The following is a 27,719-nucleotide window of genomic DNA, read 5'->3' as shown; positions in this document are numbered from 1 at the left end:
CGCTATTCCATAAACTTTCCACATGTGATTTCTATCCTGCCCGAAGCCAAGGATCCTTTTGGCTCGTCCTTTGGGACCCCCCTCCCGTGTCCTCAGACTGGCCTGCCTGCATCACATCCACTTCCAAAAATTAGTATATTTCAAGCTGTAGATATTTCTTAGTTGGTTAAGTGGGTCTGAGCTTGCTTTCATTCAATTATTCCGGGATCAGGACTGGTACCGGATCCCACGCCCTCAAGGCCTGACGCCCTCACCGACCCCCCACCCCCACCCCGCCCCGCTTTCTCGGGTAAAAAGGAAGCCTTCGAGTGTCTATTTGGCATGTAGGCACTGACGGAAAACAACTTTGTACCCTATTTATTGGCCATAAAGCTCCACCTTCCCACGCTGTTCCTAGATATTTCTCCCGGCTGCGTGGGACACTGTCCCAGTCTCACCAATGAGAGCAAGGCAAATCCTGCAGGGCCCGAGCTTCACAGAACACAGCCTTGGGGAAAAGCAAGGAGTCGCAGATGTAAGTTTGCTTTGTCACCGCCCTCTGAGCGACTTTGGGCAAGTCTCTTGGCTCCCCGGACCTCGGATTTCTTGTCTGTTTAACGCGGGGAGGCACCCGAACCTGGATGACGCTCAGGGCAGCGGCGCAGAGCCGCGCGGCTCGGCCGGAGCGGAGCGCGCCGCGCGCGCCTCTCAACTTTGTCCCAAGCTTGGAGCGGGGACCCCGGAGTGCAGGGGCGGGGAGCTCCCGCTGCGGGAGCGCGGCGACGGCGCTCCTCCTTTCTCCTCCACGTCACGGGGGCCGCTCGGCGCTCTCCCACCCCCGGCCGAGGGAAAGCAACTCCCTAGCAGGGCGCGCCGCCGAGTTGGCGAAAGGGGAGGAGGCGGGAGCGAGCCGCCGCCGCCGCCGCAGAGGGGCTGGGAGCCCGGAGCGCAGCTCGCGGCCCCCTCCCGGACGGCCTCTGCAGCCGCGGGGACCCCGCGTTCGGGGCTCCCCTGCTCCCTTTCGTAAGTCGACTTGGCCACGCAGGCCAGCGAGGAACGGCCGGGGCCGGGGTGCAGGGCTCCGATCCCAGCCACGGAGTGGCCAGGACGGCCGGACCCTCTCCTCCTCGAGACTTTGACTTTCCCGCTAGGGAAAACTTGGGCGCCGCGTTGCTCTCGGGGGGGTGGGGGCAGGGACGCCGACCACGGGGTGCCGCAGCGGGATCCCGGGCTGAGCCCCGGCCTGGCTGCGCGCCTAGCGGGTGCCGGGAGGAAGGGCGCGGGCACCCGGCGGGCGGAGATGGGAGTCGGGGGCTATTGCGGGTGACTCCGCCTCGGCACTCGCGGACGCCGCAACTTCGGGAACCCGCGCGGCGTGTCCGCACCAGGGTTTCCCCGGACTCTCCCCGAGCGGTGAGAACGCGGCTCCGGCACGCGCCCTTTCCGAGGCGGGGGGCCCGCAGTTTCCGTCCCGCGGCACAAGGGCCGCTCTGGTGAGGGGCGCCAAGGAGGAGGGGGCGCGACGCCGGCTATTCCCACCTCCACCCCACCCAGCGCTCCAGCCTCACCGCAGCCCCAGCGCCGCTGGCAGCGACGCTGCCCGAGACTCGGGTCCCTGGCGTCCTCGTCCCTGGTAGGCGGGAAGCGCGTGGGCGGGAGAGGGACGAGGCGCTCGGGGATGGGCTGCACCAGTGGCTTGTCCATTAGCACTGGGCGCTCTGGGGCGGAGGGGAGGGGTGGGCTGGGGTGGGGTGAGGTCTTACCAGTTTGGAGATCGCAAGCTGTGGGGCGGACCTACTGGCGGTGCCCTCCGCAGGGACGAGCTTCGTTGCTTTTTAAGGTCAAGTTTTCATGCCGCAGAGCTGACCAGGACGTCCCCCCTGCGAGGTGGCCGCGCCGCTCGGGCAGGCGTGGAGCCTCCGGGGATCCAAGCCAAGAGGTCTGGAGTCTCGAGTCAGTTTACCATCTTTACTTAGACTGACAGCGTGAGTGAGCTGGTATTGCCTGGTAGTTTTAGAACCAAGTTCTCGGTCTTGGGGAGGTTTTCCGGGTTGTTGTCGCACGGGAAGCTTGTGATTTGCCCCCTTACCTGGGCACACGAAGAGGTGGTGTTAGCCCTCAGACCCTTACCCTTCTCTCTTCTCGTCCCTACAGTTGAAGAGGAACAACCCAGAATATTAAGGGAATTAGGGCTAATATTAAGTATCCCGTGAGAGTTGGTAGACATGGAAGTCACCCTTCTTGATCTTATATGCATGAAGCGTGCCCTTATCAAACCACTTATCAGCCTAAGGCATTTTAGAACCTAACTGTCCCTTTTGACAGCCTTCGTTGATAGTGTCTTGAGGAAGTAAAATCTTTAAAAATAAATGAATGATGGCAGGGAACATTTCTGTGCTGCACTTTGCAAGGATCCAATACTGTCTGAGAAATGACCGATTAAGATGCTGTTGAATTACCTCTTTTATTAGCAGAGAAACAATAGCCAAAGAATTTGGTTGTGTGGTCCGGAGTTCAGAAAACTGATAGAAGAATTTGGGGGAGGGGGAGATGAGGAGCAGGGTTCCTTCCTGTTTATTGCTTGTACTCATTCCAGAGTTTACTCATTCCAAAGTAATTTGCTAAATGCCACAGTTATCAGCACGGTGGTAGGTAGGAGTGAATGGCATAATTGGGGAATAAGTCAAAGTCGGCACTTGATAGCACCATGACAAGTAAGTACCCTCAAGATAGGCAGGCAGTAAATAGTTATCAATGTGACTTTGAATGAATGCAGATCATGGCTGCGTGGGGGGTGGGGGGTGGGGGGTGGGGGGTGGAGGTGGGGGGTGAGGAAGTAGGGAATGTACATGACTGTGCCCAGCTTCTGTTTTCTCCCTTGAAAATCACTGAATACTGCAGCTGCTAGTTTCGTTGGTAACCTGGGGCTTATCTTAGGGCCCCTACCAGAAGTAAACTGTGTCTCCTTCAAAGAAAGGATTTCCTTCTTAGTCTGGGAAGTGGAAGAAAGCAGCACGAGAATGGGATTATGTGATGCCGGGTTGAAAAGTCAATTCATCAATCCAAATTTGTTGAGACCTTACTGTGGGTCTGGCCAGTGCCGTGTGCTGGGGGGGGGGGGGGGGGGGAGGGGAGGGGGAGGGGCAGATGTGCTGAGTCTGGGAAAAAGGCAGGTGGCCTTCTGGGGGAGATTTAAGGTGGGCCTCATGGATGAGTGGGAGTGGTGTCCACTAAGTGCACGGAAGAGAAGGGGGAAAGGAGCATTCTCCCCGCCCAGGGAGCAGCGTGCCCTGAGACAGAAGGACTAGCAGAGAGTTTGTGGAATGGAGAGGTCCAGTTTGATGTGAAGGGAGAGTGGCACAGGTGAGGTGAGCAGGTGCCAGGGCTACATGATGCCAGGCCTTGGGGCCCTTTTGTGGAATTAATCCTCTGGACAGTTTCACACCTGAGAGTGTCCTGGTGAGAGTTGCATTCAAAACAAAACAAGACTAGGTTTGCTGTGTAACAATGGATCTGAGGTACCCGGAAGGTAAACAGGGCTGTTCCAAGGGTCTGAGAGGCCTGGGGGTCTGGGCTGGGCTGAGGCCATGGCAGCAAGTGCTTGCATTCAAGGCAGACTCTGGAGCGACTTGGTGACGACTTTTGTGTGGAGAGGGCAGGGCGACTCTCTCCAGGTTGTGGCAGATGTTGCTGCCATTCATAAAAAACGGAACATTAGAGGAGGGGCAGGTTTTGGAGGAAAGATATGTTCGGTTGGTTGAGTCTGAGACCCTGGCTGATGCTCCAGTGGGGTAGGTGTCACCTGTGCTGGGGCACTATTTAACGCTTGGGGTGGCCGGGGCAGGGGTGTGGACCTGGGACAGAGCCCCTGCCTTCATGGGGAGAGGTGAGAGCCAGGGGGGCGCGTCTCACACATGGGAGCGAGCACCTGCCCGGTCCGCGGGGCGCGCTGCGGGCTGAGGACTGGCAGTGGCCTCCACGCTTGCCCCCCTGGAAGCCACTCCTCAGGTGAGAGGAGGGAAAGGGGGATGGCTTTTGTGAGATGACGGAGCTTCACACACAATACGTGAAAGGGATGGAACGAAGATACCTGAGTCCCTTCAGGTGAATACAGTCTGATTGAGCTGGCATTTTGACATCGAACTCCCGTAACTCTCAGCATCTCACAGAAACAGTACTTTGAAGCACATATGACTGTGAGATGTGAACTTTGACTTCGTGAATCATGCAAACTTAATGTTTCATAGTAACACAGCTGGAAATGGGGCAACAGAGCAGCAGCTCCACTGAGTGGCCCCTGGAGCGATACTGCTGAGGCCAGTTCTGGCTGTGCCGCTCCCTCGCTTACCCATGAGAGTTTCCTGGCCTCTGAAATGCCACCACATGGACGGGGCGCACGCTTGATCGTACCTTCTCATGGGCTGTGGTGAGGATTGCACGTGTGCATCCCGCACGCACAACGTGTACACGATGTGTGCATTGTGCTGGCCTGTAAGCCTTAGTGCTGGCGGTTTTAGGATGATGTCACCTCATTACTTCCAGATGTAGGATCTGAGAACCAGAGAATTGGGAGAACTTGTACAAGGCTATAGAACCGAACAGTGGCCAAGTTCAGGCTAGGATCCCATTTGCCTGACTCCCGGACAGGGGCACCTTCCATTTAACAGGCTAACCAGTGTCAGGTGCTAGGTGCCATATAAAATTAACTGTAATAAAAGAATCTGGTCACTGCTCGCCAGACTGTAGAGAAGCAAAGCAGATAATATCAATGTCAAAGCTTACAGACTTTTCCCAAGCAATTTAGAAGTGTATGTTTTGTATTAATTTGCATTGCTTTGCATGTCATTGTATATGCATTCCATATGCTGGTAATTTTCCTACTGGGATCGAAAGGCTAAAGCTTCAAGTATATAAGATCAAATAAAAATTAATCAGGAATTGAATGCAGCTGGTTTGAAATCTAATGGGCCCCTGGGCACAGTGGGTTCGGTGTGGGCTTTTGGGGGGAAAGGACTGGATCAGTATTTACTATTTTAGCAGATGTGGGAAGCCAGATACCATTTGATGAAAGCAGGTCACATTTTAATATGTAATGAGGCTTGACCTGCCGAATATAATACATCAGGACAGGATGCATGGAAGAATACCAGAAGGAGACTGCCCACTACGTAAAATGCAAGAAATGAAGCAGAGAGAGAGACAGAATTTTGCTCTATGAAGCTGAACTAATAAGAAATGCTAAGGGTCAGAAGTAAAGGTGAAACTTCTGTTCAGCAACATAAAATTTTAAAAAGAGCACAATCGTAAAAATAAATGTGTTTTTTTAAATGTTTATTTATTTTTGAGAGAGAAACAGATGGTGAGCAGGGGAGGGGCAGAGAGAGAGGGAGACACAGAATCTGAAGCAGGCTCCAGGCTCTGAGCTGTCAACACAGAGCCCAACATGGGGCTCGAACTCATGAACCTTGAGATCATGACCTGAGCTGAAGTCAGACACTTATCTGACTGAGCCACGCAGGTGCCCCAATATGTGGGGTTTTAAAACCAATAAATTATCCCTAATTTGGACTTGCTGGGGAATGGCCATTGTGTCTTAGTAAAATCTCAGAAATACATACATGTTTTTTTCTGAATTACAATTTTGTTTCTCAGAGTATGGTCCCTGGACCAGCCACGTCAGCCTCCCCTGGGAACTTAGAAATGCAAATTCCGAGACCACCCGGATCTGCTGAATGGGAACCTCTGGGGATGGGGCCCAGCACCCTGTGTTTCAATATTTGGAGCCAGCTTTCATTCTTCTTGAATTTTTGTTTCTTCAGTCTCGACCTTCCGTTTCCCTCTTGTGTTCACGAGCTTCTCACTGTTCTGCTTAACTTCTGCTGGTCAGTGTCCTTGTGGGGGGTTGTACCTAGACACAAACCCATCCCTTCCTCTGCCCCAGGGTCTAACCCCGGGGAAGATGCTTCCTGAGGGCCCTCTAAGCTCTCAGGTTGTGCAGCCCTGTGGTTCTCATGCTTCCCAGAACCACACTGATTTGGGTTTTGGTTTGCATCTGCTGCCTTTAAAAAAAAAATCTTTTGGCAGTCTCATCCCCAACAAACTGTTACTCCCCCCAGACATACAGTCCGCCAAACCCTGAACTGTTCTCTCCAGATGCTCCTGTTAAACCCCATTTCTCCATCTGCTGTGAGTGCAGTTAATTTCTTGGACCTAAGCGCTGGTCTTTGTACTGACGTTAGATTGCATCTTACTGGATTCAAGTCTGTCCAAATCTGTTTGGATCCTCCTTCTGTCCTCTTTCGTATAAACCTTCATGTCCTCTGCTGATCTGGCTGCTGATGTCCTGGCCAGAGGAATTAATAACAATGTGAGTAGCTTTGGTAGAGGCCTTCCTCACGGTTAATGAGGCTTAAAAACTTGGCATCTTTTGCAGTCCTTGTGGGGCTGACATCAGAAGAATTGTCATCAGCCCATCGTTGTTTGGTTTAAATTACAGCTGCTCTGAAGCGTCCCCATGCGGTTGCTCCGAGAGAGGGAGAGGACAAGAGGACCATCTTCTCTGACTCCAGCCTCCATGTCCCCCTACCCCGTACCCCTTATAGTCACTGGCAGCTTATGGTCAGGAGCTCCATGACTGTTATTGTTGTCCTGATTTGTTTATACTGTCAGCTTAGGGGGTTTTCTGTGACACAGAGATAAATTTCAACTTCTTTATAGTCAGATTAGGATGGATTCAGATATTTCAAAATAATAGGAAGCAATAATTGTGCCTTGTCATTTCCCTCTCCTTCACCCCACCCCTCACAACCACCACTAAGCTCTAGACTTTAAGAGGGTTTTGTGCTAAAGCTTACATTTTAGCGAAGAGATTCGGGTTATTTAAAATTTTTTTAATGTAGAATTTTGTCCATATATGGCTTTTAAAGGAATATAATTAGATACTTTAATTGCACAAAGTTTAAGAATGTAAAAAGCAGGTGCCCCCGGGTGGCTCAGTCGGTTGGGCGTCTGACTTCGGCTCAGGTCACGATCTTGCCGTTCATGAGTTTGAGCCCCACGTTGGGCTCTGTGCTGGCAGTTTAGAGCCTGGAGCCTGCTTCAGATTCTGTGTCTCCCTCTCTCCCTGCCCCTCCCCTCCCCTGCTCGCGCTCTCTCTCTCTCTCTCTCTCTCTCTCTCAAAAATAAATAATATAAACATTAAAAAACAATTTAAAAAAAAGAATGTAGAAAGCAGAACAGCTTTATGGCAAGAATGCTTTTAGCCATGGTTGCTAGAGCATGAAAGAGTGCCTGGAATCCAACACGGTGCTATCATTCATGATCCGTATCCAGTCCTACCCAAGCTCTCTCCCACGTACTTTCCCCGGGCACTGAAAGACTAGCTTTAAACCAAACTGCAAAGATGTCCATAAAATTCAAGCCTGCTTTCCCATCCAAGATGCTACCAAACGCCTTTTGATGTGATGTGCTCTCTTGCCATGGCAAGCAAAACAAAAGTGCCTGGTGATAAGGGAGCTCTTTGTAACCTCAAGGTAATCTCTATGAATACTCTGGACTTCTAGCTCTTTGATTGCTTTTCTTCCTTCCCCAGTCCCTTCTGTTGCTTTCCTCATCTAGTTAAGGGGCAAACAGATGAGGTGGTCCCTTTGGAGGAGAGTTTCCTGTCTGTGTTCAGGCTCAGACAGTCAGCCTGTCTGCTCTTGGATAGGTTGGACCTGTTTCTAAAAGTTCTGCAAACCGTGGTATTTCTCCTGGTCGTTTTCCAGATCCAGACAGCCAGTGACAGCAGCTCGTTCAGACTGCAGCAGAGGATGGCCACTTGTGCCCAGGACCAGGAAGAGCAAAGCCTAACATAGCTCCTGTGCCGGCCAGCCTTCCTTCTCTCTTCCTTCTGCTCCTCTGCATCATGGTAGCATATTTGGAATATTTGCATTGTCGTGTCCTTTCTCCACACCCCCATGTAATGCCTGGGTGCAGCAAGGAGGGGCTTTCTCTGCCCAGCCACCTTCTTCCACCAGGTTCTTTCTTCCTGTAGCCATCCCAGCAAGCACCCTGCCATACTCTCGGGCAGACAGAGTTGGATATAGTATCCGAGGGGTCAGGAGACGGAAGTGGAGTGACACTCAAGGCAAACACAAATTAAGTTCCAAAGACTAGATCGTGAAAAAGTACTAATGGAATAACACGGAGATCGTGGAGCTGAAGGAAGGGGATGTGGAACCAGAGAAGAGATCCTTAAAAGGAAGGTCATATAATTAACACTGTGCCAGGAAAATCCCTGAATAAAAATCATTTCTACATACTACCTGGTGATTATAATTCTGAGAGATTATACAATAAAATTCAGAGGTACCGAAGTAACTTGGGATTTCTTGGGACCTCGCTATTTATTTCTCTCTGGATCCCTCCAGGCAGGACAATTTCTATTATCTCTCCAGAATCTAACATAGCGCCTCCCTGGCACATGGTGGGCACACAGTAGACGTTTGCTGGATGGACAGGCAAGCAGTTGAAGGGGGATAGAAGTAGGATATACAAGCATGAAGGTGTGTACAAAAGAGGTGAAAGCAGGGACATGAACAGATATTTGTACACCCGCGTCTGTAGCAGCATTATTCATAACAGTCAAAAGATTGAAGCGATGCAAGCATCCACCAACAAATAGCTAAACAAAGCATGGTGTATACGTACAATAGAATATCATTCAGCCTTCAAAGGAAGGAATTTTAGATGGATGCTGCAGTACAAATGAACTTGGAAGACATGATGATAAGTAAAATAAGGACAGAGGCTGTGATTCCTTTCTTACGAGGTTCCCAGAGGAATCAAATTCATAAAAAGAGAAAGTAGGGGGGTAGCTTCCAGGAACTGCAGAAGTGGGGGGGGTGGGAATCAGGAGTTAGTGTTTAACAGAGTTTCCACTGAGGAAGAGGAAAAAATTCTGTGGATGCAGATGGTGATGGTTATACAACCATGTGAATATATTTGATGCTACAGAACTTAAAAATGGTTAAAATTGTAACCATTGATCCATCCATGTCCCTCTACCTCTCCATCCATCCATCCACCCATCCATCCACCATTTGTCCACACACTCATCCACTCATGATGTCTCCATCATTTATGGAATGGCTTTTCTAGGATAAACTAGGAAGCAGAGACTTCTTAGCACTGATGATTAAAATGGTAAAATTTATATTAAGTATATTTTAACCACAATAATAGAAGAAAGAATATTTTTATGATCATCGACTAGTTCATAAATACGGAACAAGAGAGAAGATATTTTCATAACAAAGTAGTGAACCAGGTCATACTTGGAACACATACTTAAAGAAGGACGACAGCAGTGACCCCAGACTTACTGAGATGTTTAAGACCATGCTACTAAAAATGGGTTGCCTGCATCTCCGTATGAGGCGGAGACTTTGGAAGCCTTGCAGTCCTGCGCACTCCCGTTTACCCCTTTGATTCCCGCTTTAAAAAAAGAAAAAAAATTTTTACTTTGAAAAAAATCTCAAGCCTACAGAAAAGTTGTAGGCCTACGACAGTGGGCACGGCCTCATTTCCCCTGGAGTAGGTGAATGTGGAAGGCTTTGCTATGGCTTCTGCACCATCCTGCCCAATGGAGAGCCCTGGCTGTTGTCCCCTGGAGGTGGTGTCTGGGTGCAGGAGCCGGTGTGACACGTTGAGGATGAGCCCAGTCCCTGCCTGCAGAACGGCCCCTGGACTATGGTACCGGGTGCTCCTCTTGCTTAAATGCTTTTGACCCCTTACTGTCATGCAACCTATGTGCCCGTCTGCTTTTCCTGCCAGAATGTACCCCACGCAGGGAGCTCAGTCAGTCATCACAGTACCCATGGGAGTTAGCACCTTGGCCTCTTTCACAGGTAAGGAGGCAGGGGACTGACAAGAATGGTGACAGCTTCTTAGTGAAGTCAGGACTTAAATTCAGAACCACTGGCTTTAAGTTCCAAACCGGCTATGCTGTAAATAGAGGGGTAGAGCAGGAGGGTATGATGCAGAGGGGTCAAGTGTGGCAGGGAAGAGAGGAATGGGGTCAGGCAGGTCAGGGAGGGAGGGGGCGATCGGAACTACTCAGCATGTTTCACCCTAAGTGGCGCTGTTATCTTCCTTGACAGGTAAGAAGCTTGTTACAGATAAACTCACAAGAAGGCAGCCTGCCCAAATTGACTTTCAGAGATTATGTGGCCTTCCCCTGCTGGTGACCAGAACCATACAAAGTAGAGGTTTGCCGAGAGCTGTGTTGAGTTGTACCTGAAGCATGGTGTGCAGACTGCACGGTTTGTGCCAGTATCAGAGGCAATTTGGTCAATCGTGGAGACTACTTTCCTTCAGATGTTTACCTAAAGCCTCCACCTTCTTCTAGTTTGCTCCCCCTGAGACCTAGAATTTCATGCTTGACCACATACAGATTGTACTGTTGGACAAGTAGTTGTACCTAGTTGTTGTAACCTAGTTTATATATTTTTATTTTTTTAGTATTTACTTACTTATTTTTGATAAGAGAACGGCAGAGAGAGAGAGAGAGAGAGAGAGGGAGAGAAAGAATTCCAAGCAGTCTCCAGGCTCCGTGCCATCAGCGCAGAGCCCTACGCGGGGCTCGAACTCACAAACCGTGAGATCATGACCTGAGCTGAAACCAAGAGTTGGATGCCTAACCAAATGAGCCACCCAGGCGCCCCTATATTGTAACCTCATTTCCATTTAAGCTTGATCTTGCTTGTGTGTGAAGCTTGCTTGATATGCATGAAACATTCCCGTTTTCAAATGCTCATCTTCCAAAGTGCATCTTTGCAAAGTTGCTTAAACATGTGAGGGCTTATTTTTCTCACATGACAAGAATACAGCGTGAATGTTTGCTGCTGCTGGGTCAGGGGTTTGAGGCTTTCAGGGCTGCGGTTGCTGATATTCTCTCAGCCTGCTCTTCATGGTCCCAGCATGGCTACTATAACTCTAGCCATCATGTCGGACTTCCAGGCAGAAAAGTGCATTCTTTGTTTATTTAAAAAAAAACAAAAACAAAAAAAGGACAAAATGGCGTACCTCCCCTGAATCAGGTTCCTTTAGAGAACTTGCCCAGATACCCCACGGTATAATATACTGTTATTGACTGTTCCTCTTCAGTGGAGGCTGAAGAAAAAAGCTTTTAGAGGGGCATATTTCTGCCGCCAACAATGTAGGGGTTCGCTTGGTAAAGAAGGAAGGGAGGATGGATGTTGGAAAGCAACCGGCCATCTCTATCAGAGCCATAGATGAAGTCTTTACGTACCGGGTCTGTTGCTGACTTTCAGCTTACTGATCAGTGTCTGTTCTGGTACCAGCACCCGACTGTTCTGATGATCGTAACATTATAATCCGCGTGAACATCTGAAGAGGCTGGTTCTTAGTTTTGCATTCTGTACCGTTGGCATGTAAGTTTGCTTAGGTGGTTTTTCACCAAAGTCTTTGACTTCTTTATTACATTAATCCAAAATCTAAACCTTCGTATTGAGAGACCTGTTATCTTCATTAAAGCCATTGCTAGAATACATCCTTGTAGCAGATGCCAACTGGAGAGCTTCCTGGAGTAATTTCTAGATTTGACTTTCTGGAGACACTTTCCACGAAATCCTGCTTTGAAAATTCCTATTTGGGCAGAAGTTTTTCGAGCACTGCTGATTGTCTTTGTTCCACCTGTTTATCTTAATTTTAAATTCCTGGGCCTTAACTTTGTGGCATCTATAGGCACACAAGCTCTCAGGGCAATATGTACATTGTAAACCAAGAACACAGATCTTACGGAATGGTAGAGTCAGGCCAGAGTAGCTGGGCTTGAATTTTTTAGTGGAAGTAGAGAAGTGTACTGAAGTCCCCAGCTCAGCCCCCCACCGTGTCGACAAAACCCAGCAAACAAAGGCGCTCTTCTGAAGATGTAAAATTGAGTGTGTCCAATCCATTCGTAGAGAGTGTGGCCTGGCCTTAAGCCATCCCTGCCATCCATATTCTTCATTCACATCTGTTTATCCCCACGCTGCCTCTGTGATGTGGTGACGGACATTAAAGGTTCTACTTCAAGTGCACACATGGAAATCAGGGTAGCTGTATCTCTTCTGCTGCTACCTCTGAGGAATTCATTTTGGCCAGTATAAAATATGAAGTTAGCCGTACAATAGCAAATAAGTGCTTCTAGAAATTTCGGGGTGGGCGGTGAATTATATACCATGCAGACCTTGGGGGAGGAAAGAGTTTTTTTCTCTTTCTAGCACACTAAACATACAGTTAAAAAAAAGACACCGGTGTCTTTCAATTCAGTTCTTCTTCTTTGTAGAAAAAGAAGCCGAGGGGCGCCTGGGTGGCTTGGTCGGTTGAGCGTCCGACTTCGGCTCAGGTCATGATCTCACGGTCTGTGAGTTCCAGCCCCACGTCGGGCTCTGTGCTGACAGCTCAGAGCCTGGAGCCTGTTTCGGATTCTGTGTCTCCCTCTCTCTCTGCCCCTCCCCTGTTCATGCTCTGTCTCTCTCTGTCTCAAAAATAAATAAACGTTAAAAAAAAAAAGAAAAAAAAGAAAAAGAAGCCGAGATATACTCAATCCACATTTTACATCTAGAATATTAAATATATTTTTGTTTTGTATGGTGTCCAGCTAAGTGTGGAAGGCAGAGAAGAGAACGAGAATCTAAGAAAGAATGTAAGATTGGGGTTTATAAAGCTTGAGAGGCAAAGTTCAAGTACATCAATTAACCTCTTTTTTTGTTATCTTTTGTATCTGCAAAGGAGGTAACATTTCATTTAAGCTGTTTCCATCCAAGCTAAAATTTAAGAGCATAGATATTTTTGAAATCCACCTTTCCTTTTTTGTTTTTGTTTTCCTGTAGGAAAAAAGCTCTTAATGTTTTGCAACATAATGAGGGTCACGAACCATTAAAAAATAAACCCTTTATTCAGTAGTATCATTTATGGCCCTTTAGGTTTCCTGCTAAAGACTTAGCCCTGTGGTTTTGCCCAATAAGATACACAAATAGGGGTACATGGGGGGCACTTGGGTGGTTCAGTCAGTTAAGCGTCCAACTTGGGCTCAGTTCGTGAGCTCACGGTTTGGGGGTTTAAGCCCTGCATCAGGCTCTGTCCTGACAGCCTGGAGCCTGCTGCAGCTTCTGCGTCTCCCTCTCTTCTCTCTGCCCCTCCCCTGCTTGTGCTCTCTCTCTCTCTCAAAAATAAATAAACATAAAAAAAAAACCAAAAATGGGTGCCTGGGTGGCTCCTTCAGTTAAGTGTCCAACTCTTGATTACAGCTCAGGTCATGATTTCACGGATTCTTGGTATAGAGCCCAACAGGGCTCTGTGCTGACAGTGTGGAGCCTGCTCAGGATTCTCTCTCTCCCTCTCCCTCTGCCCCTACCCTCCTTTCACTCTCTCTCCCTCAAACAACAACAACAACAACAACAACAGCAAAGCAAAAAAACCCATATACAACCAGCTTTTGATGTTTGTCCTGTGAACCAAAGGCAACGAAGCCAGAGCAAAGTTGGCCACCTCCCAGTTTTTGTGACTATAAAAAACCTGGCTGAATTCGGCCACTTCTTTTGCTCCATTGCCGCAGTCCAGATTTCAGATGACCTTGAGGGACCACCATCCGGTAAGTACATCCTGATGTGGGTTGCTCGTTCTTTCCCCCCGAAACTAAGGAGCTCCGCTTAAGTTACTGGTTGGAAGGATTATCAAGAGGTGGTTGACAAACTGATGTTCACGCCCAGCATTTTCATCCAGACCTTTACTCTCAAAGGTGGTGACCACAGTGTTTGCCCTCACAGGCCAAGCGCTGGGCCTGTGGAGGAAGCTGTCCGTTGTGCCACGTTCTGCCGGCACCTCCACCAAATCCCCTTTGGATGAGGGGCGTCCCGCTTTGCTGCACTGAGACCGTGTTAACCCTCTGAGCCCCTGAGCACTGGTAGAGGCCCTCGTTGAGGCTGTTGTGCGCTCCCACTGCTGTAGAGTCCTCGGTGCTGCTTTGCTTGTGGTGTGGTCCTTAGGGATGGCTTTGCCAAGCAGGGATGCCCGAACGGGTCACTGCAGCTTTGTACTGTCTGGAGAAGCATTGCCCCTGAACATACTGAATGAAGGGGAAAATTGTATAGCGTCTGCCATCCGTAGTTACAGAAGCTGGTTAGCTGAATGTGACTGAGCAGAACTGGCTACATGTGTCTCCCTAGGTATCTTTTTTTTTTTATGAATAATAATTGCATATATTTTTAATGCAGAAATCTAAACTTTTCAGAAGGCATGTAATACAACAATGTTTGAATATTTGCCAAAAATCCTAGTGGAAAAGCACAAAAATGACATAATACCATCTAAAAGATAAGGAATTCTTTGGTTATCAGTCTTTCGAAAGATAATGAGCAGGCGGAGGGGAAAAAAAATAAAAACCTCTAACGATTAACTACAGTAACTATGTTCCTGTCTTTCAAGATCCAAGACAGGTGTATGTCTTTAGGAACAATATATATACCAGACATTGACAAAAAAGACCGTTGTCAGGGAGTGAAAAACAAAAAATAATTAGAATGTCAGAATGAAGGAAGCAATGCATGTGCTGTTTTAGAAAAATAAAACTAGGGGCCCTAGGGTGGCTCAGTCGGTTAAGTGTCCAACTTTGGCTCAGGTCTTGATCTCACGGTCTGTGAATCCAAGCCCCATGTCAGGCTCTGTGCTGACAGCTCTGAGCCTGGAGTCTGCATGGGATTCTGTGTCTCCCTCTCTCCACCCCTCCCCTGCTCATGCTTTCTCTCTCTCTCTCTCTCTCTCTCTCAGAAATAAATAAACGTTAAAAAAAATTTAGAAAAATAAAAGTAAACCACAACATACAGACTCATTCCTGGTTTTCCCAAGAAACCATTCCTCTTGTAGAGGTCCTGGTAACCAACATTTGCATACCAAAGTTGCTTTCTGTAGGCCTTTGACTTGCCTGTGTCATAGGACCTTCATGATCGCATTGCTGCATAGAAAACCATTATTCCATTTAACACATGGAAGTAAAGACTTACCCAAGATTAAATGACTTGCCAGGGTGACTTGAGTTTTTGATGGCACAGCCCAGACTAGAACTTGGGTCTTCTGACTTTGTCCCGCCGAGCAACTATTCTGTGCCAGTTAGGTATGTTCCAGGGGCTGGAGGTAGAGCGGGAACAAGGTCTGTCTGGGAGACAGGCATAAACAATCAAACAAAGTTAACTGCTGCTGTGGTAAGTGCTTGGAAGAAAACAAGGAGTGCAATAGTCAGGAGAAAGACTGGAGAAGGGTGATCGGAGACAACCCAAGGGAAGGACATTTCTATTCTAGCTTGAAGGCCAGAGGTGCCTGAGTGGCTTAGTTGGTTAAGCATTCAACTTTGGCTCAGGTTGTGATCTCGTGGTTTGTGGGTTCAAGCCCTACATCAGGCTCTGTGCTGACAGTTCAGAGCTTGGAGCCTGGAGCCTGCTTTGGATTCTGTGTTTCCCCCTCTCACTCTGCCCTCCCCCTGTTCACTCTCTTTCTCTCTCAAAAATAAATAAATGTTTTTTAAAAATAGCTTGAAGGACAGAAGGGGGCCAGTAACCCCAGGATCCAGAGAAAAATTGTCTGAACATGGGGACAGCAAGTGCAGGGGTCCTGAGACAGGAGACTAGTGTTCTAGAAACTTTTTAAGTTTATTTATTTAGTTTGAGAGAGAGAGTACATGCATGTGGGGGAGGGGCAAAGGGAGAAAGAATCCCAAGCAGGCTCCACACTGTCGGTGCCGAGCTGGAAGCAGGGCTCTGTTTTGCTAACCAAAACTTAGAAGGCAAGTGTTGCTTAGAGTAGAATGAGCAAGAAAAGCAGAATAGGATGAAGTTGGAGAGGAAGGTAGGGACAGGAACTGGCTAGGCCTTGGGGCCATGGAAAGGATTTCTGATTTTATTCTAAGTGCAACAGAAATCCCAGTGAAGGGTTTTAAGTGTAGGGAGTGGGACTAGGGAGCAGGAGTGGTCTGATTTATGTATTTAAATGATCATTTTGGCAACAGTACAGAGGATGGATTAGAGGGACTTTCAAGAGAGGCTAGTGAGGAAGTTATTTCCTTTAGAGGCAAGAGTGGATGGTAACTTGGCCTACGGTGGAGTGGAAAGGTGTGGATGGATTCAAAACACGTTTAGAACCAACAGGGTTCTCCTCCAAGAGATTGGAGAGGCGGCTGGCCTTGTGGTTGACAGTGTAAGCTCGGAAATTGGGCCAGAGTTGAAAGTCCTGGCTCCTCTACATACTAGCTATTTATCCTCTGTGACTCAGTTTCCTAATCTGAAAAATGAGGATATTGACAGGGGGGATAAAGAATGAGTAATAGGGATAATAAACCTCATAGGCTTATTGAAGGGAATAAAGAACACAAATAGTATTAGTGCTCAGTGTAGCCCATTAGGAAATGACAGGTATGTGTCCACCGAATCTGGTAGCATGACAATTTTTGTTGACTTTGACCAACAGACTCAGTCGAGGGGGCAGTGGAGCCAGGCTGGACTGAGTACCACCATGAGGGATCTGGATACTGGGGAACAGAAGTCCCCGCTCTGTCCAGTCCTTTGAGGGAGAGCAGTTGGATGTGTAAACATGTATGTGGGGCGCCTGGGTGGCTCAGTCGGTTGAGCGTCCGACTTCAGCTCAGGTCGTGATCTCACACTCTGTGAGTTCGAGCCCCGCGTCGGGCTCTGTGCTGACAGCTCAGAGCCTGGAGCCTGCTTTGGATTCTGTGTCTTCCTCTCTCTCTGCCCCTCCCCTGCTCATGCTCTGTCTCTCTCTGTCTCAAAAATAAACAAAAACATAAAAAAAAACAAAACATGTATGTAATGGAGGAAACATATTCTTGGCATCCCAAGAGTGAAACTGTTAAGTAACAGCTAGAACTCGGTTTTCTCATCTAGAGAAGGAAGACTTTGGACTCAATTACCATTAAAGTCCTTTGTCAGTTTTAGGATTTTGCTCCTAGGCTTCTTCAGGAATTATGGGATAATTAATTAAGCTTTGGTGAAGAAGGCCCAGAAAAGCAAATTCTATTATTGAATTTTTTTTTTCCCTACAGAAAAGTATGTTGACCTCAGTTAGAAATTGTTTACTTTCGAACAATTTATAGACACAGTTCAGGATAGGACTTAATCACAGTATATTGTGAAATGAAAAAAAACAGATAAGACAGTATCTGTGTAGTGAAACTTCTTGTTAAACAAAAGCAAGTCCACAAAGGTGTCGTTATTGAAAATGGTCTGGAAGGACAGAAGGTCCACAGAATGCTTTTGCTGGGTGATGGGTTACTGGTGAGCCTTAGTTCCCTCCTTACACTTTATGGACTTGTTCATTTTTTTTTTTTAATGGAAGTGTTTACTTTTGTAAACGGAGAAAGGAAAAGCGTTTCTTTTTCCTTTTTGAGATTATAACCTGTTATTAGTGGAGGAATTGTCCTCCGTTTGTATTGTCTTTGTGGACCAATCAGGCCATTCTTATGTTTTGTATGCTCACTGTTTATCTACTCACAGTCAGATCATTATTTGCTTTGCCCTCTTCTAGAACAATGAGAATGTAAGGTCATCTGGGCAAGACACTGGCCTTTCTGCTTTTTTTTTTTAACTTGTTTTATTTTTTATTTTTTTAAATTTACATCCAAATTAGTTAGCATATAGTGCAACAATGATTTCAGGAGTAGATTCCTTAGTGCCCCTTACCCATTTAGCCCATCCCCCCCTCCCACAACCTCTCCAGTAACCCTCAGTTTGTTCTCCATATTTGTGAGTCTCTTCTGTTTTGTCCCCCTCCCTGTTTTTGTATTATTTTTGTTTCCCTTCCCTTATGTTCATCTGTTTTGTCTCTTAAAGTCGTCATATGAGTGAAGTCATATGATGTTTGTCTTTCTCTAATTTCACTTAGCATAATACCCTCCACGTAGTTGCATCCACGTAGTTGCAAATGGCAAGACTGCATTCTTTCTAATTGCCGAGTAATACTCCATTGTATATATATATACCACATTTTCTTTATGCATTCATCCATCGATGGACATTTGGGCTCTTTCCATAGTTTGGCTATTGTAGATAGTGCTGCTATAAACATGGGGGTGCATGTGTCCCTTTGAAACAGCACACCTGTATCCCTTGGATAAATGCCTAGTAGGGCAATTGCTGGGTCATAGGGGAGTTCTATTTTTAGTTTTTTGAGGAACCTCCATACTGTTTTCCAGAGTGGCTGCGCCAGCTTGCATTGCCACCAACAATGCAAAAGAGATCCTCTTTCTCCGCATCCTCACCAACATCTGCTGTTGCCTGAGTTGTTTATTTTAGCCATTCTGACTGGTGTGAGATAGTCTCTCATTGTGGCTTTAATTTGTATTTCTCTGATGATGAGTGATGTTGAGCATTTTTTCATGTGTCGGTTGGCCATCTGGATGTCTTCTTTGGAGAACTGTCTGTTCATGTCTTTTGCCCATTTCTTCCCTGGATTATTTGTTTTTTGGGTGTTGAGTTTGATAAGTTCTTTATAGATTTTGGGTACTAACCCTTTATCTGATATGTCATTTGCAAACATCTTCTCCCATTCTGTCAGTTGCCTTTTCGTTTTGCTGATTGTTTCCTTTGCTGTACAGAAGCTTTTGATTCTGATGAGGTCTCAGTAGTTAATTTTTGCCTTTGTTTCCCTTGCCTCTGGAGACATGTTGAGTAAGAAGTTGTGGCCTTTCTGCTTCTTTAGGAACTCGTAGGGTGCTGTGGGGGTGTTGAGGAAATGCATCCCGGCTGAGTCATCCTCCCACGAATGGTCTTACTTGAAAACTTTCTCTCGGTTTGGTGATGAGCATGTCATCAAAGGGAGAATCAATGACCTTATTGAAATCAAGGAGCTGCGGTAGAAGGACCTTAGCTTATTCAACTACATCAGGACTTTTTTTTTCTTTTTTTAATGAATTCATCTTTATATCAGTGTTCTTAAGTGACGATTCTTCTTTGGAAAACTTTAGGAAGAAACAAAATCCTGATATTTCTAAATCAATAAAGTCTTCAAATCCTATTTTTCATACTAACATGTATGGATATTACGTTTAAGAATTCGAAGGTGGCCCACAGAGAGAATATTCTTCATGTGGAGAGAAAGCTTTTTAAACTAGGTACTAATTCTCAGAGAGCCTGAACTCTCAGTGACTGACTGGTCACTACGAGAACAAGTAAATCAGTAAGTAGTCAGTGACGGGATATGAGACAAGAATAACTGCCGTCAGAGTTCCGTAGGATGAGCTGGCTTTCTTTTCCTTCGATGGATTCCATGGCTGGAAGACTGACTACTCTCATCAGTAGCACCTGGCTTGCCGCTGCCTCTGCCTGTAGGAATAGAATGAGCTCCTCCCCCAGTGTTCTTGTAGGCTGATTCTCCAGGTATATAATCCCTTAAACTGGGCGGAAGGTCTCAGGACTTGGCGATTTTATGTTCATCCCTGTTTCAGTTTTAGGACGGATCGGTAAGACATAGTAATGAGAAATTTCAGTCAAGGACTAAAACCATTGTGGAAACCTTTATGTTGTAAAAGACGGTATTACCTAGAAGGTTAAGAGTACATCTCTGGAGCAAGAGTCTCTGGGTTCAAGTTCCACGTGATGGGGATCCTAGCTCACCTTGGGGGACTTTCTTAATTACTACATGTTTCAGTCTCCTGTCTTGTAAAGAACCATAAAAGTAGTCCCTACCTCACTGACCCAATGAGGGGATTGCGTACATGCAGAGGGCTCAGAACATGGCCCCAGGTAACACCTCTTTGTTCGGTGACTCTTCATTAATAATAATGATGGTATTAAGTTAGTAAGGAGCACTACATGGAGGCATTCAGGCATTAATTCTAAAACATTGCATTTGTGTCAGAACTTTGGGGGGAAATAGAAAATAGATTTGAAAAAATAGGACAGTAAGCCATAGGTCTTGGGCAGGATCTTTAAAGAAGTCAGGAGGAGGAGGGTAGCTTAGGCCAGGTGAAGATATTGATGAAGATGAAGCCACAGCCCACATTGGCCAAGTCACCGTCAGGACTGTGTTAAAGGGCTTTGCATGTGTTACCCCACTTACCTCAAAATCCCACAGGTAGTTGCTAGCATTAACGTACTTCTACTGATGTGGACACAGAGATGTGGAGACGTTGAGCAACTTGTCAAGGGTCCAGGCGGTCGGTAGGCTGTTCCTGAGCTGAAAGAGGGTCTCCTCTGAGCTGAAGTCCTGGCTGTGTGGCCGGAGGGTGAAACGTGTGTCGCAGGACCCTGCGTGGCTTCTGCTTTTTCCAGCTCAGCCCCTGAGCAAGGGCTTAGCTGTCGGCTGCTCCCTTAACGATGTTTCCACCTCCTACTTTGGCCAGAAAAGAGGAGGTCAACACTGTCTGCATTTCCGCGCATTCTGTGTAACGTACTAGAAAACCTAGAAAACTAGGAAAAGGTTTGGAGTCAGGCAAGCTGCGCACCTCTGCAGGGTGACCCTGTTCACATGCCGGGTCTCCTGACCCCTCGCAGCTGCTCCCCGCAATTCAGGAGGGGATTTGTCATTCCCGTTTTGAGATAAGAAAACTGGGCTTCAGAGGTGAATTCATTGGATTCAGTGTCCCTCCAGGGATTCAAGCCCGGGTCTGGGGCATCGTGAAGCCCGCATACTTTTTCTTCTCTCCCAAGTGCCCCGCTCTTGGACAGTCCTGGGTTTTGAAACTGCTGACTTAAGGAGAGTCCGTGGACGAGCTGCTAATGGCTGTGGCCACTTAGCCCTGACTACAGTTCTAACCACTTAGCTGAGTACACTTTGTGTGTGCCTGCTGTTTCTTTTAAGACTGTAATCAGCTCCTGGAAGGACTGGGAATAGAAGATGGTTTGGGGGAAAGGCTTCATTCAGCATCTTTGTTGGGCTTTTATTGAATTATCCAAACAGCTTGTTTCCGCTTCACTATAGCGATATCATGTCCTTTCCAGCCCTGTCTTCATTGCTAGGAACTCGCACCTATGTGGCAGTGAACTTGGCAGCGGGCCGGGCTTCCTTATTTGCCTGGCAGGTGGGTGGGCGCTCATTTGTATTGTAATTGTAAGACCACTTCCTGGCAGCAAAACCCCAGCCTGCTTCCTGCTCAGGGCCTGTAACAGGGAAGGAGCCAGGGTGGGGTGTTTGCAGAAGGTGGCCTTGCTACCCTAGTCTCCTAGGAACCATATGGCCGGTAGAACTGGCAGCCTGGCACCCGCCAGCTCTCGTGAGCCATCAGGAGCTCGTTTCCATCCTCCAAACCTGAGGCTCGTGGGGACTCGCGAGTTTGGGCTGCCGGTGGCAGGGAGGGGAGGAAGTGCCACAACGGGCAGGTGCCTGCCACCCCACCCCTTGCCCGCCTCTGCCCTCCACAGCTCCTGACCGTGGATGTCACACACAGGTTCTGTCCAGGAAACAGCAGAGCCACGGTTGGAAACTGTGGTCTCTAACCTCCTGCAGGCTTTTGTGCCCACAGATGTCCTGCTGACTTCTCACCAAAGCTGGGAAGAGGCCCACAGCCCTTTTCAGGATTTGACAGAAGCTTATTCACTTCCCCCTTTCGGACTTCTCATGTGGGAAAAGGAATGCATGTTTTTTTTCTTCCAAGATTTTATTTAAATTCCAGTTGGTTAACATAGAGTGTGGTATTGGTTTCGGGAGTAGAATTTAGTGATTCATCACTTCCATATAACACCCGGTGCTCATCATAACAAGTGCCCTCCTTAATGCCCATCACCCATTTAGCCCATCCGCCCCACCCAACAGCCCTACAGCAACCCTCGGCTTGTTCTCTGTCCTCAAGAGCCTCTTATGGTTTGCATCCCTCTCTGTTCTTATCTTCTTTTTCCTTCTCTTATGTTCATCTGTTTTGTTTCCTAAATTCCGCATATGAGTGAAATCATGTGGTATTTATCTTTCTCTGACTGATTTCACTTAGCATAATACACTCTAGCGCCATCCACCTTGTTGCAAATGGCAAGATTTCATTCTTTTTGATCGCCGAGCAGTATTCCATCGTATGTATATACCACATCTCCTTTCAGTCAAAGGAATTTCTGGCCATGGTAAGCAAGGGGAGGGGTTTTACTTTGACCTGAGACAAGGTGGTATTGGAGGGCTGCTGAGATCCCTTGACATCTAGGGCTGACCCATAGACGTATGAGCTCTCCTCCTTAAAGATGCCCAGAGGAGGAAAGGAGAATCAGACAGCCAGATGCCTGGGCTGTCCCACTTCCCTCCCCTCGTTCCTTTAAAATTAACTCTCATCCCGGCTGGCGAAGCTCAGACGTGGAACTAGAACCAGTTCCCACAGGACTTCTCACAGCAAGCCTGCCACGTCTCCCTTCCACACATGCCCTGCCACCTGCCCTCTGTGGGCAGGCAGCCACGTCCGCTAGCCCAAATCGAACCGACTAGGCACCAGTCTGGAATCAGGAAGTGTGTGCTCCAGGTGTTCTCAGGAAGGACAGGGGAAGCGTGGGTACAGAGGAGCCCTTGAAAACGGGTGACAGGACAGGGAGCCAGCCTTTGCCTTTTTATGTAAGTGTGAAGATGATAGTTAAATGGTACATCATAAATGCCATGACAACTCTGGAAGACTTTGAAGACTCTTTAGAAATGTAAGGAGATTTTTTCATTTTACCACTATGGTATCAGGGGGAACTATTAACTGATGCTAAGTAGGGATCCTGTGGACCGGAAAAGACAAAGCAAAATTTTACTTTGGGTAAGATTCATTCTAATTCTAGCCATTTATGTACGCTCCTTCCTATGTATGAGTAATTGCCATGAACTAGGACCATGATGAGATAGATTGATTTGGGATTGATGAATCTTCGGAATCAAACTTTATCACAACACCTGCTTCTAAACATGTGCTCCAACTTCTGAAGAAACTTGTTGCCCTGTGCATGGGGAGTCAGTTTTCCCACGCTCTGTAAGAACTGGCAGGAACATTGGCCTTGAGCCGGTGTGGATGGAACCCTACTCGTTTTGCTTCAGAGGAGAAGCCTGAGACCTAACAAAGGGACCCAGAGCCATGAGCCTAACGGGGATTCCGTGACCTGGGGGCTGATTCAGCTAATGAGAATGGAGAAGAAGGGATGGAATTGGGTGTATTTATGAGATGGCTTGTTAATGTGGACGTGAGGGAAAGGAAAGAGTCATATGACCCTCCAGTTTCAAGCCTGGGTCATTGAATGGGTGGTGTCACCATAAACTGACACAGAAAACACAGGCAAGGTGAAGATGTCAGATTCAGTTTTGGACTCAGCTGGGTGCCTGTGGGATATCTAGTGGAGATGTGGATATGACCGTCAAGCAACTGGATGTTCACGTCAGAAGCTTGGGCAGCAGGTGAGGACTAGAGATAAAGGTGTTGGCAATGTGTGTGTGGACATCAGCATCCAGAGGGCTAGGGAGAGTGTGCACGAGAAGAGCAGTGAGCTGAAGTAGGGCGCTGGGGAAACCCGAGGAGAGGCTGCGAGGTGGCTGGGGAGGACCAGGTTCTGCAGGACAGTCTGTTGTCCATAAGGTGTTGTTCTTTAACAAGAGTGATTCAAACAAAGTGAGTGAGGGCATGACCTTCCCAGGAGAGCTAGTTCAATTCATCTGAACTACAAAAATAAATGAGGTTCAGATTGCTTGTTAATTCTAAGACACTTGGGAACAATGATTATGTCCTCATCTAAGATTTATTGAGATGTGTTAGGAAATTGCACTTGGGGCCCTCAGACCTCCCAGTTCTCAGGATTTGAACCTCTTTGAAGCGCTCTGTGAACTCAGCTGGCCCTCCTGTCCTCAAGCCTTGCAATAGCACCCCCCCCTTCCTGCTGCTCCCAAAATAAACTCATCTGTGCCCTCACTTGATTAGCCTGTTTTTATCTGAAAAAAAAAAAAAAAAGTGGTATAATCATTTTTTTTAATTCAAATACAAAAGGATATTCACGGATAAGTACATCTCCCTCCTACCCGGGCCCCTAACCCTCCACCCTCTCCCACCCCACCCTGCAAAGCAGCTCCCATTCCCCATGTCGAGTCTCCATAGTATCCTTCAGGAAATAGCCAGCCAGCTGCCTTTTCATAAATAAAGTTTTATTAGAACACAACCATGCCCTCTCATTGATGTGTTATCTGTGGCTGCTTTCCCACTCCATTGGCAGAGTCGAGTACTTGTGACAGGGAAAGAAAAGTTTGCCAACGTGTGCTCTTTTTCTGTAGATACGGTTTGTATCATCTTTTTTTTGACACACATGTGAGTGCACTAAACACAGTTATGCATTTTGCTTATTTCCATTTCACAGTGTATCCTGGAAATTGTTCCACATGGGCACATGCAGGTTTTGTCTCCAGCTTTTTCACATAGTATGGATGTAATTAATCCATACCTCAGGTGGCAGAGGGGATAAGGGAGGGGGTCTCTTCTTATAAGGGCACTAATCCATTCATGAGGGACCCACCCTCGTGTTCTAATTACCTCCCAAAGCCCCGCCTCCTAATGTCATTACCCTGGGGCTTAGCTTTCAACCTATGAATTTGGGGAGGGACATAAACATTCAGTCTATAGCAGTGGGGTTCACTGGGTTCTTCCCGTCTGACTTCAGATCTATATCTAATAAGGATCTGAAGGTAGAATCAAGATGGATGTTACTTTTAGGCTCAGTGGGCCATTTGCATCTCTGATGACCCCTTGATGACCTCTAACTCTGTAGACCTCCGCCCAAACCAGAGTACTCTCTCCCCAAATACTCTAAGTAGAAATGCAGACAGTGAAAGTTACATAGTACCTATATTTTAGGTGCTTACATTATTTGCCTTTATTTGGTAACCAATGTCTCTCAGAATTTAGGTATAGTTAACACAGCATACCACAAAATACCACCATTCTGTGTGTTCTCACTTCCTGATTTCTGGATCCTCTTATAAGGGTGAGAACCTTGTTTTATTTACCTCTGGGCCCAGCCTTCTGCCTGGCATGTGGAAGGTACCCAGTGAATGTCGATTGAACTGAACTAATGGCCTCTTAGTTGTCTTTCTCTTATTCCACCTGAATTATTCCTTTTCCTTCTTACAGAATGAAGACATTCAAATGCTGTTTTAAATACCCAGCACAGCAGAAAGTTTTCGTCTTATTTTTAACTCTATGGCTGTTCTCCCTGTTGAAGCTTCTAAATGTGAGGAGACTCCTCTTCCCTCAAAGAGGCATTTACTTGGTTGAATACTCCCTGAGTACCTCACCTTTTGTAAGAAACAGGTACACCAATGTTAAGAATGAAATCAGGTACGAAGTTAACTGTTCAGGTGTCTATGAACAGGCACCTTTGGAAATTGGCAAGAGTCTGGAAATAAGAAGGAGAGAAATCATCGACTTGGATGATGAGGATGTCGTGGCAATAACCAGTGATTGTGACATTTATCAGACCCTAAGAAGGTACCATCAAAAGCCTGTTTCAAGGGAGGAGAAAAGCTTCCCGATAGCCTATTCTTTGGTTGTTCATAAAGACGCAATTATGGTTGAAAGACTAATCCATGCTATATACAACCAGCACAATATTTACTGCATCCATTATGACTATAAGTCACCTGATACCTTCAAAGTTGCCATGAACAATTTAGCTAAGTGCTTCTCCAATGTTTTCATTGCCTCCAAAATAGAGACAGTACAATATGCACACATTTCCAGACTCCAAGCTGATTTAAATTGCTTGTCAGACCTCCTGAAGTCTTCGGTTCAGTGGAAATATGTTATCAATCTGTGTGGGCAAGATTTTCCTTTGAAGTCAAACTTCGAATTAGTGTCAGAGCTGAAGAAACTCAATGGGGCAAATATGTTAGAAACGGTAAAACCCCCTAACAGTAAAATGGAAAGATTCACTTACCACCATGAACTAAGACAGGTGCCTTATGAATATGTGAAGCTACCAATAAGGACAAACATCTCCAAGGAAGCCCCCCCTCATAACATTGAGATATTTGTTGGAAGTGCTTATTTTGTTTTAAGTCGAGCGTTTGTTAAATATATTTTCAACAACTCCCTCGTTAAGGACTTTTTTGCCTGGTCTAAAGATACGTACTCACCTGATGAACATTTTTGGGCTACCTTAATTCGGATACCAGGAATACCTGGGGAGATTTCTAGGTCAGCCCAGGATGTGTCTGACTTACAGAGTAAGACCCGCCTTGTCAAATGGAATTATCATGAAGGCCTTTTGTATCCCCGTTGTACTGGCTCCCACCTTCGAAGTGTGTGTATCTACGGAGCAGCGGAATTAAGGTGGCTTATAAATGACGGACATTGGTTTGCTAATAAATTTGATTCTAAGGTGGACCCTGTCTTGATTAAATGCCTGGCAGAAAAGCTTGAAGAACAGCAGAGAGAATGGATTACTTTGTCTTCAAAAAAGTTATTCGTGGCTAAAAGTCCCATAATCACATCATGATACAATCATAACAGAAAGAAGCTATCTGATAAATGGAGCCAATATGGAACTGTGTGCTATACTATGCCCACTACCATGTGAGCTTAACCTTCTCATAGTTGGAGAGGTGTCCAAAATGCCACACATAAGGCAAAATGACCTAGGCTTTGATGACAGTAAGACTGCACTTGGTCGGGTGATTTTTATGTTTGTTTTTCCTTGTAATCTTATGGAGCTACATCAGAGATCGAGTTATATGATGCCCTCAAGGCTTACCCTAACCACACTTAATACTTTAAGTTTTCCACATAGCCATCAGGATTCTACCGAAAAGGTGTTGGCGTGTGCGATAATCACATAACTTTTTAAACCCCCAGTTTCAGAGGACTGTTTAAGTATAGTGACCAACTCTCCTCTTGTCTCTTAATTCAGCTCCCTAGACTTTTTTTAGCCTTTAGTATATTACACGGAGAGGGACACCTGGGTAGCTCAGTTGGTTGAGCGTCTGACTTTGGCTCAGGTCAAGATCTCATGGTTGGTTCATGGGTTCGAACCCCTCTGTCAGTGCAGAGCCTGCTTCGGATTCTCTCTCTCCCTCCCTCTGTCTCCCTGTCTCTCTGCCCCCTGCCCTGCTCATGCTCTCTCTCTCAAAAATGAAAAAATTAAAATTAAAAAAAAAAAAAAGAATATTAGAAGGAGAAACCACTACCTCAGGAAAGCTCAAAGAATGTCTAGTTTCCTGTTTGCCAAAGCATAATTTACCTATTAGTGCCTCACTCTTTCAATTCGGAGTCACAAGACTCTGTCAGTGGGGCATTTATAGTGTATGAATGTTGGGGAGGTTGGGTGGGGGGGAGGGGATTGGGACAGGTGGTGCCTGAAGAGAAACAAGGGGATTTGCAGGATTTTTGCATCATCGTACACAACGATTTCATGAATGGTCTCCTTTTTTTAGTTCAATTATTTCTTTAAAACACATTTATTGATGAAAAATAAGAACTTGGTTAGTAGTTCTAAATGTCACACTCCTGAACGTTAAACCTAAGTCTTCTAGTTCATAGATTATCATTAAAAGTAGGGTTTTTTTTTTTTTTTACAGTGGAATTGTTATAATTTTCTTTTATGGAACCATTAAGCTAAGAGCCACTGAATTTTCTCAAAAAGAGTGTATAAAATATGACAGCTTTCTATATTAACTATTATGGTCATTTAAAATTCTTGCTTACATCTCCAATAACTATCCAAATAGAATTTAGACTTAAATGATAAAACCTCTAAGTTCACTGA

At 46.5% G+C, this 27,719-nt stretch overlaps 1 protein-coding gene across 5 annotated transcripts; it reads left to right on the top strand.

Annotated features, from left to right (window-relative positions):
• The first annotated feature begins 465 nt into the window (after positions 1-465).
• GCNT4 (glucosaminyl (N-acetyl) transferase 4) lies at positions 466-26,968 on the top strand. Of its 5 annotated transcripts, none has more exons than XM_042988456.1 (2): positions 466-514; positions 25,088-26,968. In XM_042988456.1, the coding sequence occupies exon 2, from the start codon at positions 25,089-25,091 to the stop codon at positions 26,451-26,453; it is 1,365 nt and encodes a 454-aa protein (XP_042844390.1). In that variant the 5' UTR covers positions 466-514; position 25,088; the 3' UTR covers positions 26,454-26,968. The 5 variants fall into 5 exon arrangements, with proteins under 5 accessions (XP_042844390.1, XP_042844375.1, XP_042844381.1 ...); XM_042988441.1 differs by lacking the exon at positions 466-514 and adding an exon at positions 807-1,002; XM_042988447.1 differs by lacking the exon at positions 466-514 and adding an exon at positions 1,751-1,964.
• The last annotated feature ends 751 nt before the right edge of the window (positions 26,969-27,719 follow it).

This window comes from Panthera tigris, chromosome A1 (assembly GCF_018350195.1).
Source record: "Panthera tigris isolate Pti1 chromosome A1, P.tigris_Pti1_mat1.1, whole genome shotgun sequence".
Classification (NCBI taxonomy): domain Eukaryota; kingdom Metazoa; phylum Chordata; class Mammalia; order Carnivora; family Felidae; genus Panthera; species Panthera tigris.
Note: the sequence above shows the minus strand (reverse complement) of the source record. Positions and strands in the feature narration are given on the sequence as shown.